Raw genomic sequence first — 16,167 nt, forward strand, 5'->3', positions numbered from 1 at the left:
CGCGGTGAGCGGGACTCTAGAGAAGAACTAGGCACTACGCATGCGCGGTGAGCGGGACTCTATAGAGAACTATGCACTACGCATGCGCAGTGGAAAGCGGTTGCCGTTGTATGTCGTCACCAGGCTCCTCCCACTTTCACGATGAGAGTTACCGGTATTCCTTGAGAGCGTATTGACCTAGTTTGTCCAATTCGCCTTGCCGTACTTCATCCTCTCCCAGTTTTGATCTCGGGAGTGAGCGGGACTATAGAGAAGAACTAGGCACTACGCATGCGCGGTGAGCTGGACTCTATAGAAACGAACTAGGCACTACGCATGCGCAGTGGAAAGCGGTTGCCGTTGTATGTCGTAGCCAAGCTCCTCCCACTTTCACGTCGAGAGTTAGCGATATTCCCTGAGAGCGTGTTGACCTAGTTTGTCCGCCTCGCCTTGCCGTAACTCGGCCTCTCCCAGTTTTGGTCTAGGGAGTGAGCGGGACTGGGTACTACGCATGCGCAGTGAAAGCGCCTGCCCTAGTCGGACATACTCCTCCCACTTTCTTGTCGAGAGTGAGCGGTGCTCCCCGAGGCGCTACGCATGCGCAGTTCAAAGCGTCCCTAGTTTGTCCGCCTGGCCTCGCCGTAGTTGGGCTCCTCCCACTTTTGCCCTCGGTGTGTCTCTCTCTGCAGAGCGGTGAGGTAGCGGCGCGTGGCCCATTCGGCGTGGGAAGAGGAAGGAAGGAAGGAAGGAGCAGCGGGTCCGCGCGGGTTCCTCAATCGCCTCAGCCCGCGGGCCTCCTCTTTTTCCCCCCTCAGCCATGTTGGCCGCCGCCGGGCTCCTCCGCCGCTGCGTCTCCGCGCCCGCCCTCCGCGCCCTCCTGCCTCGGGCCTCCGCCGCAGGTGAGCCCTCGCCTCGGGAGGAGGGAGGCGGCGCTAAGGCCCGCCCTCTCCGCTGGGCGCCCGCCAGGCCTCGCTTTCCCCGCCAGGCCTCGGCGTGCCCTTGCCGTGACCCCCGCCCGGCTACCTCAGGAAGGCGGCACCTGCGGCCTGCACGGACACACACACACACACCAGGCCTCAAGGCCACGACCCTCATTTCAGGGAGACACCTTCGCTTCTGTTTCAAGCCTTCGCTGCACTCACAACATTATTAAAATTATTATTCATAATAATAATATAATCCATATAAATAAAAATGTCATGTTCATTTGTGGGATTAACACACAGGACATTAAGATCGTCCGGGGAGGCCCTGCTCTCGGTCCCGCCTGTGTCACAGGCGCGGTTGGCGAGGACGAGGGACAGGGCCTTCTTGGTGGTGGCCGCATTGAGATGCCTAATTAGGCTGAAAAATGCGGTATAGAAATAAAGCAAATAAATAAATAAATAAAATAACAGAACCCAAAAACTACTGGACGAATTGACACCAAATTTGGACACAAGACACCTCTCAGGCCAATGAGTGACCATCACTCATAAAAACACAGCAGAAGGAACTTAAAAACCCAAAAAACAAAATTACATTACAATGCATGCACAAAACCACCCAAAAAACAAAATTACATTACAACGCATGCACAAAACCACGCGCACACACATATATATGCCACTTATATACACACACAAAACACATATGCATATATAAACACATAGTGCAACAATATTGCTTTTATTTTATTATAATATAATGTTGATGATGACAGATTTGGCAGATTTAAGGAGTGACTGGAGTACACACAAGAAAGCAAGATATGCCGTTCTACTATAAGCAGACTCACAAAATTATTCAAATTATTATTATTATTAATAATAATAATATAATCCACAGAAATAAAAATGTCATGTTCGTTTGTGGAATTAACATAACTCAAAAACCACTGGATTAATTGACACCAAATTTGGATAATAATAATAATTAGACTCGGGGCAGCTAACATGAGGCCGAGCCCAAAAATAATACAACAAAATAATATACAAAACTATAGAAAATTAAACACAACAAAATACATAACACAACAAAATAAAATAGACAATGCAAAATAACATAACAAAAACAAACACAAAGGGCAGGCCAAATGTGCAAGATAAAATGTTAAAACCCTGGGTGAGATAGGAAGTAGAAAGAGTGTATTTGTAAAAGACACTACACCCTTAACAGACCAATGAGTGACCATATAAATAAAAATGTCATGTTTGTTTGTGGGATTAACACACACACACCAAGCCTCAGCCCTGATTTCAGGGAGATAATAATATTTTTATTTCAAACCTCCGCAGGACTCTAAAGTATTCAAATTATTATTATTATCCATATAAATAAAAATGTAATGTTCATTAGTGGGATTAACATAACTCAAAAACCACTGGACAAATTGGCACCAAATTAGGACACAAGACACTTCTCAGGGCAACAAGCAACCATCACTCTGAAAAACACTGAAAAACACAACAGAAGGGACTTGAAAACCCAAAAAACAAAATTACATTACAACGCATGCACAAAAACATATATATACAGACCAGTGAGTGACCATATAAATAAAAATGTCATGTTCGTTTGTGGGATTAACAGAACTCAAACCACTGGGCGAATTGACACCAAATTTGGACACAATACACCTATCAGGCCAATGAATGACCATCACTCATAAAAACACTGAAAAAAACAACGGAAGAGACTTATAAAGCCAAAAAACAAAAATACAACGCATGTGCAAAACCACACATACACACACACACACATATATATACACACATACACAACACATAGACTGGGCCACAGCAACGCGTGGCAGGGGACAGCTAATAATAATAATAAATCTTTATATCCCGCTTTTCACTGTAGTGGGACCCAAAGTGGCACACAATACGGATCAAACCACCTTTAATATTTAAAGGTACAAGCCAAGAATCACACAAAGCATAACAAAGTCCAGAAATAAGTTAGAAATAAATATTAGGCATTAAAATATTTAATATTAATTAATTAAATATATTTTGCTAAGCTCATTGAAATTGAATCAATTTCTTAATTTATTTATAATATTTCTACCCCACCTTTCTTGAACCTGAAGGTGACTCAAGGTGGCTTTGCAACATAGGCAGCTATTCGATGTCATTAAAACAATGTAAAAATTACAATAAACACTTAAAACAAAATTATAAAATACATACATTAAAACCTTTAAAAACATATAAAACCACTACTTTCACTATTAGCCTCGTCGTCCAAAAACATTGTCTTAAGTCGTTCCAGTATTCGATTTCACATAGTTTCGTGTTTATCTATTTTGTACTAGCATAGACCACGTCTGCCCAAGTTTCTTAGATCGGGTTATCATGTTTGTCTGTAGATGAGCAGATGACTATTGGTAGATGGCATTTGTTCTGTATCTCAAAACTAAATCTGATGGGGAAAATGGGTGCCATTTTTGGAATCAACAGGTCATATATATGCAGAAACTGAAAATGTTAGGGTTGATGGTAGTATTGTTGTTGCACTTTCAGAGGGGAAGAAATGGAGGAAGAGATGGGAAAGGATATCTGTATATAGAATAATAATAATAATAATAATAATAATAGATTGTATTTTTTACCCACCTTTCCTTATAGCTCAAACACATCTGAAACAGATATAGGAAATTTCATAGTACAAAGATTGAAACATGATTGTAATATAAAGCAAATGTAAAATTTACTGTTCAAATTCACATTTGAGTAAGGCCACATTTCTGGTATTTCAAAGAAAACATCAGATATATTAGGTGAAACTGGGTCTCTTTGTTTGGCCACAACTTAACCTACTTATTGGTTAGTCATGATGGTGAAATTAATGTGTGCCCTGAAATCAATGGAGAGAGAATGGAAAAACTATTTTCAAATCCATATTTTTCCTAATTCTGTTTTGAAAAGATAGATTAGCTTTTGAACTCTTAAAGAGGTAGCATCAAATGTCCCTTATGTTATGAATCCTCTTTTGCATCGATATGTCTTGCCATAATCTCTTTTTCAAGGTCATAGAAGCCCTATTTACTTCAGCTTTGGCTCTCTAGAACCTTTTGTCCCTATTCATCTTCTGTAAGTCCTAATAACCCCTTTGCTCCTTTTCTATCAGTTTGTCTCCCATGCAAAAAAAAAACAACAAAAAAAACCCCAAACTTAACAGGTCAGCCCTGTCTTCATAATTCTGGTTGTGTGTCACACTTGCAGAATCCACATACTACCTGTTAGTGTTACAAAAGTGAATAAATGGGTCGCATTTGTTCTCGGGTACTTTCCTTTCATTTCAAGGCTCAAAGTACATGGAGGAAACTGAAAAATTAATCAGGACTGCCAGTAAGATATAGTGGAGAGAGGCTGGGCCAGGTTCTTAAAGCAAACGGTGGCCTGATGTGCTCTTACTGCATAGAGTTCTTGCCAAGTGTCCACTTCTACCTGACTTTTGATACTAGAATAGAGATCTGGGAAAGAAGACTGGGTTGAAGCTGAGTATGGTATTTGTTTTTTGTTTTGTGCAATTTTAATCTCCCTTCAGGGCAATTAAAAAAACTCATGTCCTTAAAAGCCCTTTAAACAGGGAATCAGAGACCAGCTTCATGGAGGAGTTGATCCTTAATAATAATAATTTATTTATACCCCCGCCACCATCTCCCCAAGGGGACTCGGGGCAGCTTACATTAGGCCAAGCCCAGCAATACAACTTTATTACCATGTTCTTATGTGGATTTATTATGGAATTCAGTTTCTGTTACCAATCCCATACAGATAGTTCTTGCTCCAAGGAAGGAAAAGGTATTATCACTGTATAGGACAGTGTTTCTCAATTGGGGGTGTCACAAGGGGGTGTCAGAGGGATCACCAAAGACCATCAGTGCTCTCTGGATGCAGGTGAACTACAACTCCAAAACTCAAGGTCAATGCCCACCAAACCCTTACAATATTTTTTTTGATGGTCATGGGAGTTCTGTGCGCCAAGTTTGGTTCAATTCTATTGTTGGTGGAGTTCAGAATGCTCTTTGATTGTAGGTGAACTATAAATCTCAGCAACTACAATTCCCAAATGTCAAGGTCTATTTTCCCTAAACTCCACCAGTGTTCACATTTGGGCATATTGAGTATTTGTGCCAAGTTTGGTCCAGATCCATCATTGTTTGAGTCCGCATGCTCTCTGAATGTAGGTGAACTACAACTCCCAAATTCAAGGTCAATGCCCACCAAACCCTTCTAGTGTTTTCTGTTGGTCATAGGAGTTCTGTGTGCCAAGTTTGGTTCAATTCCATCGTTAGTGAAGTTCAGAATGCTCCTTGATTGTAGGTGAACTGTAAAACCCAACAACTACAACTCCCAAATGACAAAATCCACCCCCCTCCCAACCCTGCCATTATTCAAATTTGGGCATATTGGGTATAAAATACATCCTACCTATCAGATATTTACATTATGATTCACAACAGTAGCAAACTTACAGTTATGAAGTTGCAACGAAAATAATTTTATGGTTGGGGGTCAACACAACATAAGGAACTGTATTAAGGGGTCGCAGCATTAGGAAGATTGGGTATTACAACCAAAATATATCTCGAAGGGCATGATCCCATGGTGACTTTGAGTGTATCTAAATAGAAGTAGGGGTGGTAAACACAACGACATAGCATTGCAGAATGCTTTGCTACTGAGATCCTGATACTTATCTAGCTGGAAGCCTAATTGACAGATGCTGCATTGCCTTGAAGCCTCTATCTATGCTTTAACAGTTTTGAGGAACAGGAAGATGTGATATATTTACATTTTACAAAGCAGGTTTTACAGTCCTTTAAGAGACATAACTAACTTCAAAATCTATGGAAGCTGTAATGAGAGCAGCAATTAGGCATCATCTTAAACCTATCAGCATTACAGGACTGCTGCTTTACTTTAGTTAAACAGCTGTTCTGAGTGAGTTATGAATTTAAAGAACAAAATAATTATGGCAATAATGTTCAAGCCTTTATAAATTATATAATGTCAAGATTGCATTGTTAAAAGTTCGGTAGTCAATTAAAAAAAATCAAACCTGTCATAATTTTTTTCCTGCCTAAAGGAAGTTTTAATGCACACGTTTTAGTTACCCTGCTGAGTGGGATTGTAAGAGAATGAAAGTGTTCAATTGAGCAATCTTTCTGTAGCAGCAGATGTTGCAGTTCCATGTCATCTGTGCATGGTGTAATACATTAAGAAAGAGAAACTGTACCAAGCTGCCACCAAATGAATAGTAATCATGCATGCTGTATCGAGTAGAATATAAATGAGTAATCTAGATACAGTTGTCTATCCTAATTACGCATTTCTCGGATTCTTAGATTATGTTTATCATGAACATCCATGTTCCTTGTTTCCTATGTGTATATACCAGGCATGAGCAAACTTGGGCCTTCCAGGTGTTTTGGACTGCAACTCCCACAATTCCTAACAGCCAGTTAGGAATCTTGACATTGTGGGAGTTGCAGTCCAAAATATTTATTTATTTATTTATTTCACAGTTTTGTATACCGAGCTTCTCAGCCTCGTTGAGGGACTCAGCCCGGTTTACAGCCATAAAAACATATACATTCATTAAAATATCATATATCACAAATTACAAAACAACTTTAAAATACACTAAATAATACCTGGAGGGCCCAAGTTTGCCCATGCCTGGTATGTTCCAATAATTTTAACAGTACAGAACTGATTAAACTATAAGCATTAGATTATTTATTTCTTTGTTTGCCTTTGGCTATTGAGTCATAAGATGCATTGTAATCCATCTCTATCCAAGTAGTTTCTTGGCAACCGAAAATATTCTTGGAAGTGACTGTTGGCTGGGGTATTATTATTATTATTATTATTAACTTTATTTGTACCCCGCTAGCATCTCCCGAAGGACTCGATGCGGCTTACACGGGCCGAAGCCTCAAAACACAATACAATAGAAACATAACACAACAATAAACAAAGCAAATCAAAACAATTAAGCAAAATAACCAGAAGGGAGTTGAAGTCCAAAATATCTGTAGACCACCTATGTTTGGCAGTTGTTTCTCATATTGACTACTTTAGTGCAAAGGTTGTTTTCACTGGTGAGTTTTCTATTAGTGGGACAACACATCTACTCTGAGTTTTAATAAAAACATTACAAGAGCATTCACAAATGTTGAATACCACATGTAAAAATGTTCCACATGGGTGACAGCCCCTTTAATATTCTTTAACCTCCCATCTATCTATCTATCTATCTATCTATCTATCTATCTAAAAATGCTCTGTGCATAATGAGTACCTTAAAAACAAAAGAACCAATGAACAAAATCACACCAAATTTGGCAACAAAACGTCTCAAATCACAAGGAGTGACCATCACTCAAAACATTATGATTTTGTCATTTGGGAGTTGTAGTTCACCTACAATCAAAGAGCATTCTGAACTCCATCAACAATTGAATTGAACCAAACTTGGCACACAGAACTCCCATGACCAACAGAAAATACTGGAAGGGTTTGGTGAGCTTGAGTTTGGGAGTTGTATTCACCTACATCCAGAGAGCACTGTGGACTCAAACAATGAAGGATCTGGACCAAACTTTTTTATTATTATTATTATTAAACTTCATTTGTACCCCGCTAGCATCTCCCAAGGGATTCGATGCGGCTCACAACAGGCCGAAGCCCAGCACAACACAATACAACAATACAATACATAGCAAAAAAAAAAAAAACTTGGCATGAACACTCAATATGCCCAAATTTGAACACTGGTGGTGTTTGGGGAAAATAGACCTTGACATTTGGGAGTTGGAGTTGCTGGGATTTATAGTTCACCTACAAAGAAAGAGCATTCTGAAACCCAGCAAATGATAGCATTGGGCCAAACTAGCTAGTCACTCATAAAAACACAACAGAAGAGACTTAAAAAGCCAAAAAAATTCAATAAAAATACATTAAAAATAGCACTCAGTATGCCCAAATATGAACACAGATGGAGTTTGGGGGAAATAGACCTTGACATTTGGGAGTTGTAGTCACTGGGATTCACAGATACAGTATCCTAGATTTGAAAGGGACCCTTAAAGAAGGACAATGATATGTTGCATGTTCCAGAGTAGGCCAACCAGACACTCTCCACATCAACACTGACAAAGAAACAGCAAGAAATACTGTTTACCTACAAGGATAAAGAAGTTACATTTATTAGAAACCAACACTTTCTCATTACTTTATTTTCCAGATCAACAGACTGGGCCACAGCAACGCGTGGCAGGGGACAGCTAGTAAATAAATAAATCTAGCCAGGAAAAAAATAATAATCATAGGATGGGATTGCCATAAATTACAGTTGGCCTGAAGGCATCTAACCATACATCAAGTGAAACCCAGAGCCCTAGTAGGGCTTGCAGAGAGAAGACTGTGGGTTGAAAACACTCACTAGACCAGTGGTTCTCAACTTGTGGGTTCCCGGGTGTTTTGGCCAACAACTCTCAGAAATCCCAGTCAGATTAATAGCTGTTAGGATTTCTGGGAGTTGAAGGCCAAAACATCTGGGGACCCCCAGGTTGAGAACCACTGATGTATAGGAAAACAGGCTTTTCTAGATCAAAAGTCAACGTACTTCGATCCTCTTACTTTCCCATGGTCATTGAAAGTACATTGCTGTAGAATTACATGTAGTACTGTTGAGAAGTTTTTGTTTTCTTTTGCTTGTAGACACATGTAAATGTACATGCCCGTCCCAGTACTGCTGGGAAATGAGGAATTTCCTTATTGCAGCAATGTCCATTCCTTCATTTATCCAGCTGGGCAAATCTTGCAATGTTCTCTTGTTCTTACTAGCTTCAATCTATATTTGAGTGGGAAAAAATTGAGGCTGAAACAAGGGTAATCCGGGGAGAATGCGGGTGGGTACACAGCTAGTTAGCTTTATATGGACAATTGAGGCTCTGACTAGCAGGAAGCTATGTTTGATGTGTAATCCACACTGGGGAGAAGCTCTATACAGATAGTCCCCAAGTTATGAACATGATAGGATCTGTAGGTTTGTTCTTAAGTTGAACTTGTTTGTGCGTTGAAACAGGTATATTTTAAAGTGTAGCTCCATCCAAATGTGTATATATATTGCACTGTGTGTTTACTTTTTATTTTATTTTTTGTATTATTATGTTCATTATATTTTATTGCTGCATTTTTATGTTTTATATTTGTTTTGTTGTAATTGTTGGGCTAGGCCTCATGTAAGCCACCCAGAGTCCCCTTGGGAGATGGTGGCGGGGTATAAATAAAGTATTATTATTACTATTTGAAACACCACAAGATGAGTCCACAGCAGACACTCTGCTGGCTGTTGTATTGGATCACACGTCGGACACTTCCCAAGTGTCTAGGACTATTGTTGTTGTTGTTATTAATATTATTATTATTAGAAACACAACAAGATGCGTTCACAGCAGACACTCTGCTGGCTGTTGTATTGGATCACATTATAGCTACTGCATTGCAACGTTTATTCATTGCTTTCCTTCCTTTCCTGTTTTTGCCACACAGCAGTATTGCCCGCCCGTTGCTATTCTCATGGGTCGCATGAGTCAGATGAAGAGTTTGATGCTCGCTGGGTGACATACTTCAACAAACCAGATATTGATGCCTGGGAGCTAAGGAAAGGTAAGTCTGAATGGAAGCATTGACGTTGAGCTTGGAAACATCCATGAAAGCATCATGATGCATTCTGCTGGGTGTCTCTTCTTCGGAACAGCAACAGATAGCTTAATGAGTAACTAACCTTTATTCTGTCTGTTTACTCAAATGGGCAGGAAAGAGAATATACAGAAAAAAATTATTAGCTTGAGCTGTTTGACATGTCAGACATTACAATCCAGATATGCATCTTTGTTGCTTAACTTTAGATTAAATAAAAATAGAACAAAAGATTTATTTATTTATGGCATTTATACACTGTCCTTCTCACCCTGAAGGGGATTCAGAGCAGCTTACAAGATATATATACATACAATATATTATATTAGCATAGTACAATATCAGTATTACATATTACTATATTGTACTATACCATTATATTGTACTATTATTAGTAATATTACATGTAATATAAAATATATAATAATATTATTAGTATTATATTGTATAACATTATAATATTATAAATATTATATGTATATACAATATATTATATTACATTATATTATATTATTAGTACAGCAAAGGCGACAAGGTGGAAATGTCCCCTGGCCCCCTCTCTCTTCACTCTGGCCTAGAGCGGCAGTTGGTGCTGGGGGGAGGCGTCCCCAACTGATGACATATGTAGGTGACAAGATGGAACTGTCCCCTGGCCCCCTCTCTCTTTACTCTGCCCCATTTTTGCACAGAATTGACAGGTGTGAGATTCAAACCAAGATTTCACCCCCTGAATATGAGTGCATTGTCACGTTGGTTGACTACTGTTTTAATATACTTTTTTGTGTGTCAGGAACGACTTGAGAAACTGCAAGTCGCTTCTGGTGTGAGATTTGGCCTTCTGCAAGGATGTTGCCCAGGGGATGTTGCCCAGATGTTTTGAAGTTTTACCATCCTTGTAGGAGGCTTCTTTCATGGCCCCACATGGGGAGCTGGAGCTGACAGAGGGAGCTCATCCGTGCTGTTTCTGGATTCGAACCTCAAATCCCCTTGGCACAAGGGTTTTACCTATTGTGCCTCTGGGGGCTCCTTTAATATACTGTAGAGTTATCTAATTATAGTGCAGGGAAATAGGAATGTGGGAGATGTTTACAGAACAGAAAGGGCTCAGTTTGGGACTGAGTTCTGGGATGATTTGATAGAGTCAAAATATAATGAATGTTGGGAAGAGGGATGGCACGGGTGTTCCTTTTCTCTCTCTAAGCAAATCTTGAGCATTCTCAAATTGTTTGTTCTGAAAGGTATGAACACGTTGGTCGGTTATGACTTGGTTCCAGAACCAAAAATAATCGATGCTGCTTTGAGGGCATGCAGACGACTAAATGACTTTGCCAGCGCGGTCCGCATCTTAGAAGTTGTAAAGGTCAGTAAAAGAGTGCTGAATGCAAAGCACCAACATTATGCCTTTGTCTCTGTAATTTTTCTGTACTGGGTTCCATAGCTTTCACTGCTATTCAAGCATCTTAGTACTTCATAGCAGAGGATTTGTTTTGTATATCAGAATCAGTTTGAATGGACTTATGACCGCTCTTTTGCCTATAAATTTCAGTTTTCCCCTATTTATTCTGAATTCATGTTGTCTTCTCATCAAACAGGATAAAGCAGGCCCTCACAAGGAAATATATCCATATGTTATCCAGGAACTTAGACCAACTTTGAATGAATTGGGAATCTCAACTCCAGAGGAACTCGGCCTCGACAAAGCATAATTTTCAGTGGTAAGACTGCCAATTTCCCATTCTTTGGGTGGGCTTCATCCAGTCTAAAAACTTTCTATTGAACAAGCTTTAGTTATGAAGAATTCTTGAAGATAATTTTGGTCTCGTGGCATGAAATTCTGGTGTAAGCCTGTGACAGATCATACTTAAATTGATTTTAATATTTATTTATTTATTTATTTACGACATTTCTATGCCGCCCTTCTCACTCTGAAGGGGACTCAGAGCGGCTTACAAGTAAAAAGTAAATACATTATATTATTACCATAGCACAATATTAATATTATATATTACATTGTACTATAACATTATACTGTAATATTATCATTAATATTGTTAACTAATTACTATTAGTAATAAAATAGGTATATATATACATACAATATATTATATTATTAGCATAGTACAATATTAATATTAGTAATAAAATAGATATATATACATACAATATATTATATTACTGTAGCACAATATTAATATTATATATAACATTGTACTATAACATTATACTGTAATATTATTAGTAATATTATTAATTAATTAATATTAGCAATAAAATAGATATATACATACAATATATTATATTATTAGCATAGTACAATATTAATATTATATATTACATTGTACTATAACATACTGTAATATTATTAGTAATATTTCTAATTAATATTAGTAATAAAATAGATACATATATTCATACAATATATTATATTATTACCATAGCACAATATTAATATTATATATTACATTGTACTATAACATTATACTGTAATATTATCAGTAATATTATTAATTAATATTAGTAATAAAACATATATATATATATATATACAATATATTATTACCATAGCAAAATATTAATATTATATATTACATTGTACTATGACATTATACTGTAATATTATATGTATATGTTATGTTAACAGTTTATGCCTGTGTTGTTGTTTTATATTGTATGTTTTTGTATTATTTTGCATATGTGGAAACCGCTCTGAGTCCCTTGGGGAGATAGGGCGGTATATAAATAAAGTTGTTGTTGTTATTAATCTTGCCTGAAGCATTGAGTTCTAGTACTTACCAAATATACTCAAGTATAAGTCAGCATTTAAAGTAGGGTTTTTTATATTGAAAAAGCCCCCCTTAGGAGGGAGGGAGGCGGGCGTAGCTGAGGGGGAGCCACCTGCTGTTTGCAGGCCTTGTTGTGGCTGAATGAAAGCAGGTGCCTCCCTGAGGGAACAAGGCCACACGAGGGAGGGCAAGGGCGAGGAGGAGCTCCTGCTTCACCACCAACAGATGTGCAGAGGGAAAAGTGCCCAGCTCCATCTCCTCGCCAGCCTCTTCCTCACCATCCGGATGCTCACCTGAGCCAAGGGAAGGAGGCGCCGTCCCTTGGAGGAGGGGGAGCCGGGTGCTTCCCCTTCAGCACATCCACTGCCAGCAAAGTATGAGCTGTGAGCTCCTCGCCCTCCTTCAGGGGCGGCCTTGTTGCCTCAGGGAAGCTCCTGGCCCTTGCTGCCATCGCCGCCGCTGTGATCGCGGCCCAGCCAAAGAGGAGGAGGAGAAGGGAGAGGAGGTAACACGGTGGCTGGAGAGGGAAGGATGGAAGGAAAGAAAGAAAGGGGGATTCCATGGGGAAAGGCAGAGGCCTTTGAATCCACTCTCCAGCCCAGCCCATGCATTCCTGGGGGGCCCTTTGGGTGTCTGCTCCAGACAGGCCTCTGTGGAGTCACCACCTCAGTCCCCAAAGCCACACCTTGGAGGGATGGATGCCTCTCTGCTTCTGAGCCACACCAGGGGCCACCTTTTCACCCTTTTTCTTCTTCCCCCTCTATTCCTCCTCTTATTTTTCTGCTTCTTCTTTTCCTTCTCCTCCTTCCTCTATTCTTCCTCCTCCTGCTTCTTTTTCTTCCTTCCTCTCCTTCTCTTCCTTTTTCTTCCTCTCCTCCTCTTCCTTCCTTCTTTTTCTCCTTCTCCTTCCTCCTATTCTTCCCTTTTCTTGCTCTCCTTCTCCTCCTTCTTCTATTCCCCTCCTCACCCTATTTTTGACCAGTGGCTTCTGCATTTCCCACCCTTGGTATAGGCTCGAGTCAATAAGTTCCCCCATTTTTGTGGTGAAATTAGGTGCCTCGGCTTATATTTGGGTTGGCTTGTACTAAGGCAGATATATACGGCATATCTGCCTTAAGAATTAAAGCAAACTTTTTGAAAAATACCAAGAGAGCCCTTGTTTTCAACTATTTCTTTTTCCTTGTGGACCACAACTGATTTATTTGAAGTTCTGTTCCATATTTAGTTTAAGAATAGGGGAGGGAAGAGTTCTTGTTGGGACTACAGCTTCCAATATTTCTTGCCATTGGTTATGCTTGCTGTGCTGTTGGGACATGCAGTCTGCTAATATCTAGGAATGGTGTTTGAGTCACATCTTTTGGGGGGGGGGGTTGCTGGGATTTTTATTAATTATTATTATTAATTTTGAAAATTTTATTGAATTATTTAAACAATATATTATAAACAAAACAGCGAATGAGTGGGAACAATACCATTATAGAAAAGTTAGAAAGAACCAGAGAGGTAAAAAAAAGAAAGAAAAAAATTGAGTTCCATTCCATCTTTTTGGTTAATATCTCTTCTTTTGCTTTAAGCCTTTTAATTTGTGAGCTACGAAAGCTCACAAACTTTGTATTATGGAGATTACTTAGAAAGGGTGAGGTTATTTTCTTCTACCAACATGTGACAGATATACAATAGTCTCACAGGGAGATCTTGAATCTGCTTGGAGCAACTAGCTGCTCATTTCTCTCTCCCATTCCATCTTTTTTTTTCCTTCAGAAGGACTTTTCTGTGGCTGGGATTGACAAACATTACCTTAAATACAGTAGATGTCCTTGAATTAATCACAGATCTCTGTTCTCTTCCAGATGAGCTTCCTGTGGATTTATTCTTCATGCTACCTGATTGTCCAACAATTTCCTGGATACAGACAATTAAAATATTATTTGAAATTACTTCCTTTTATTCAGTCCTGGAATATGTATTGTGAAGCTGGACCTAATAAAGAGGGAATGGTTTGAACTGAATTGTAGTCCTTGTGGCCTGTGATTGGAATAAAAAATCAAGTGTAATGTTAGTTTGTGGGATAATAATAATAATAATAATCCTTTATTTGTACCCCGCTACCATCTCCCGAAGGACTCGGTGCGGCTTACAAGAGACCGAGCCCAAATACAACAACAAAAACAGCAGCAGCAACAACAACATAATAACTCAAAAAACAAAAAAACAAAGCCATAACATTAACAACATCTAATGACGCAATTAAAAACCATGGCTGGGCCAAATGTAATAATTAAAATTAAAATGTGCTGGGCATGACATGGTGGGGTGTTTGAAGGGGGATGGGCATGCAGATATCCTGGATCTCTGATAAAGTGCGTTGGGACGTAATGCTAGGAGTTTCCTTATTCTAGAAAGGCACACTGGAACAACCACGTTTTCAAGCTCCTCCTAAAGATTGCTAGCGACGGGGCCTGCCTGATGTCCTTAGGGAGAGAGTTTGAGTCGATGGGCCACCACCGAGAAAGCCCTATCCCTCGTCCCCACCAATCGCGCTTGCGATGCAGGTGGGATTGTGAGCAGGGCCTCTCCAGATGAACGAAGAGATCGTGTGGGTTCGTACACAGAGATGCGGTCACGCAGGTAGGTGGGTCCCAAACCGTTTAGGATGAGCATAACTCAAAAACCACTGGACGAATTGAGATCAAATTTGGACACAAGACACCTGTCAGGCCAGCGAGTGACCATCACTCATAAAAACACTGAAAAACACAGCAGAAGAGACTTTAAAAGCCAAAAGAAAATTACAACGCATGCACAAAACCACACATATATATGCAAACACACATATATACACATATAAACGAATTTGTTGTTCATTCGTTCAGTCGTCTCCGACTCTTTGTGACCTCATGGACCAGCCCACGCCAGAGCTCCCTGTCGGCCGTTAACACCCCCAGCTCCTTCAAGGTCAAACCAGTCACTTCAAGGATGCCATCCATCCATCTTGCCCTTGGTCGGCCCCTCTTCCTTTTGCCTTTCACTTTCCCCAGCATAATTGTCTTCTCCAGGCTTTGCTGTCTCCTCATGATGTGGCCAAAGTACTTCAACTTTGTCTCTAGTATCCTTCCCTCCAATGAGCAGCCGGGCTTTATTTCCTGGAGGATGGACTGGTTGGATCTTCTCGCAGTCCAAGGCACTCTCAGAACATTCCTCCAACACCACAGCTCAAAAGCATCTATCCTCCTTCGCTCAGCCTTCCCTAAGGTCCAGCTCTCACATCCGTAGGTGACTACAGGGAATACCATGGCTTTGACTAGGCGGATCTTTGTTGCCAGTCTGTCTCTACTCTTTACTATTTTATCGAGACTGGACATTGCTCTCCTCCCAAGAAGTAAGCGTCTTCTGATTTCCTGGCCACAGTCTGCATCTGCAGTAATCTTTGTTCCTAGAAATACAAAGTCTGTCACAGCCTCCACATTTTCTCCCTCTATTTTCCAGTTGTCAATCATTCTTGTTGCTATGATCTTGGTTTTTTTGATGTTTAGCTGCAACCCAGCTTTTGCGCTTTCTTCTTGCACCTTGATTAGAAGGCTCCTCAGCTCCTCCTCGCTTTCGGCCATCAGAGTGGTGTCATCTGCATATCTGAGGTTGTTAATATTTCTTCCAGCAATTTTCACCCCAGCTTTGCATTCATCCAGCCCCGCACATCCTCGCAT

The 16,167-nt window shown here is 39.9% G+C and overlaps 1 protein-coding gene across 3 annotated transcripts; it reads left to right on the forward strand.

Moving 5' to 3' along the window:
• Nucleotides 1-255: 255 nt before the first annotated feature.
• COX5A (cytochrome c oxidase subunit 5A) lies at nt 256-14,472 on the forward strand. 3 transcript variants are annotated; one of them, XM_067471336.1, is made up of 5 exons: nt 256-277; nt 9,534-9,647; nt 10,919-11,040; nt 11,273-11,395; nt 14,314-14,472. In XM_067471336.1, exons 1-4 carry the CDS (start codon nt 271-273, stop codon nt 11,384-11,386), a joined length of 357 nt encoding a protein of 118 aa, XP_067327437.1. In that variant the 5' UTR covers nt 256-270; the 3' UTR covers nt 11,387-11,395; nt 14,314-14,472. The 3 variants fall into 3 exon arrangements, with proteins under 3 accessions (XP_067327437.1, XP_067327436.1, XP_067327435.1); XM_067471335.1 differs by lacking the exon at nt 256-277 and adding an exon at nt 506-878; XM_067471334.1 differs by lacking the exon at nt 256-277 and adding an exon at nt 509-878 and having other exon boundaries at nt 9,531-9,647.
• The last annotated feature ends 1,695 nt before the right edge of the window (nt 14,473-16,167 follow it).

Source organism: Anolis sagrei, chromosome 9 (genome assembly GCF_037176765.1).
Source record: "Anolis sagrei isolate rAnoSag1 chromosome 9, rAnoSag1.mat, whole genome shotgun sequence".
Classification (NCBI taxonomy): Eukaryota; Metazoa; Chordata; class Lepidosauria; order Squamata; family Dactyloidae; genus Anolis; species Anolis sagrei.

Bases quoted from the DNA above. Each gene is read 5' to 3' on its own strand.
- COX5A (XM_067471334.1), top strand. From the start codon at position 797: ATGTTGGCCGCCGCCGGGCTCCTCCGCCGCTGCGTCTCCGCGCCCGCC. The intron at 879-9,530 runs GTGAGCCCTCGC...TTTGCCACACAG, and splicing joins GCCTCGGGCCTCCGCCGCAG to CAGTATTGCCCGCCCGTTGC. The intron at 11,041-11,272 runs GTCAGTAAAAGA...CTCATCAAACAG, and splicing joins GCATCTTAGAAGTTGTAAAG to GATAAAGCAGGCCCTCACAA.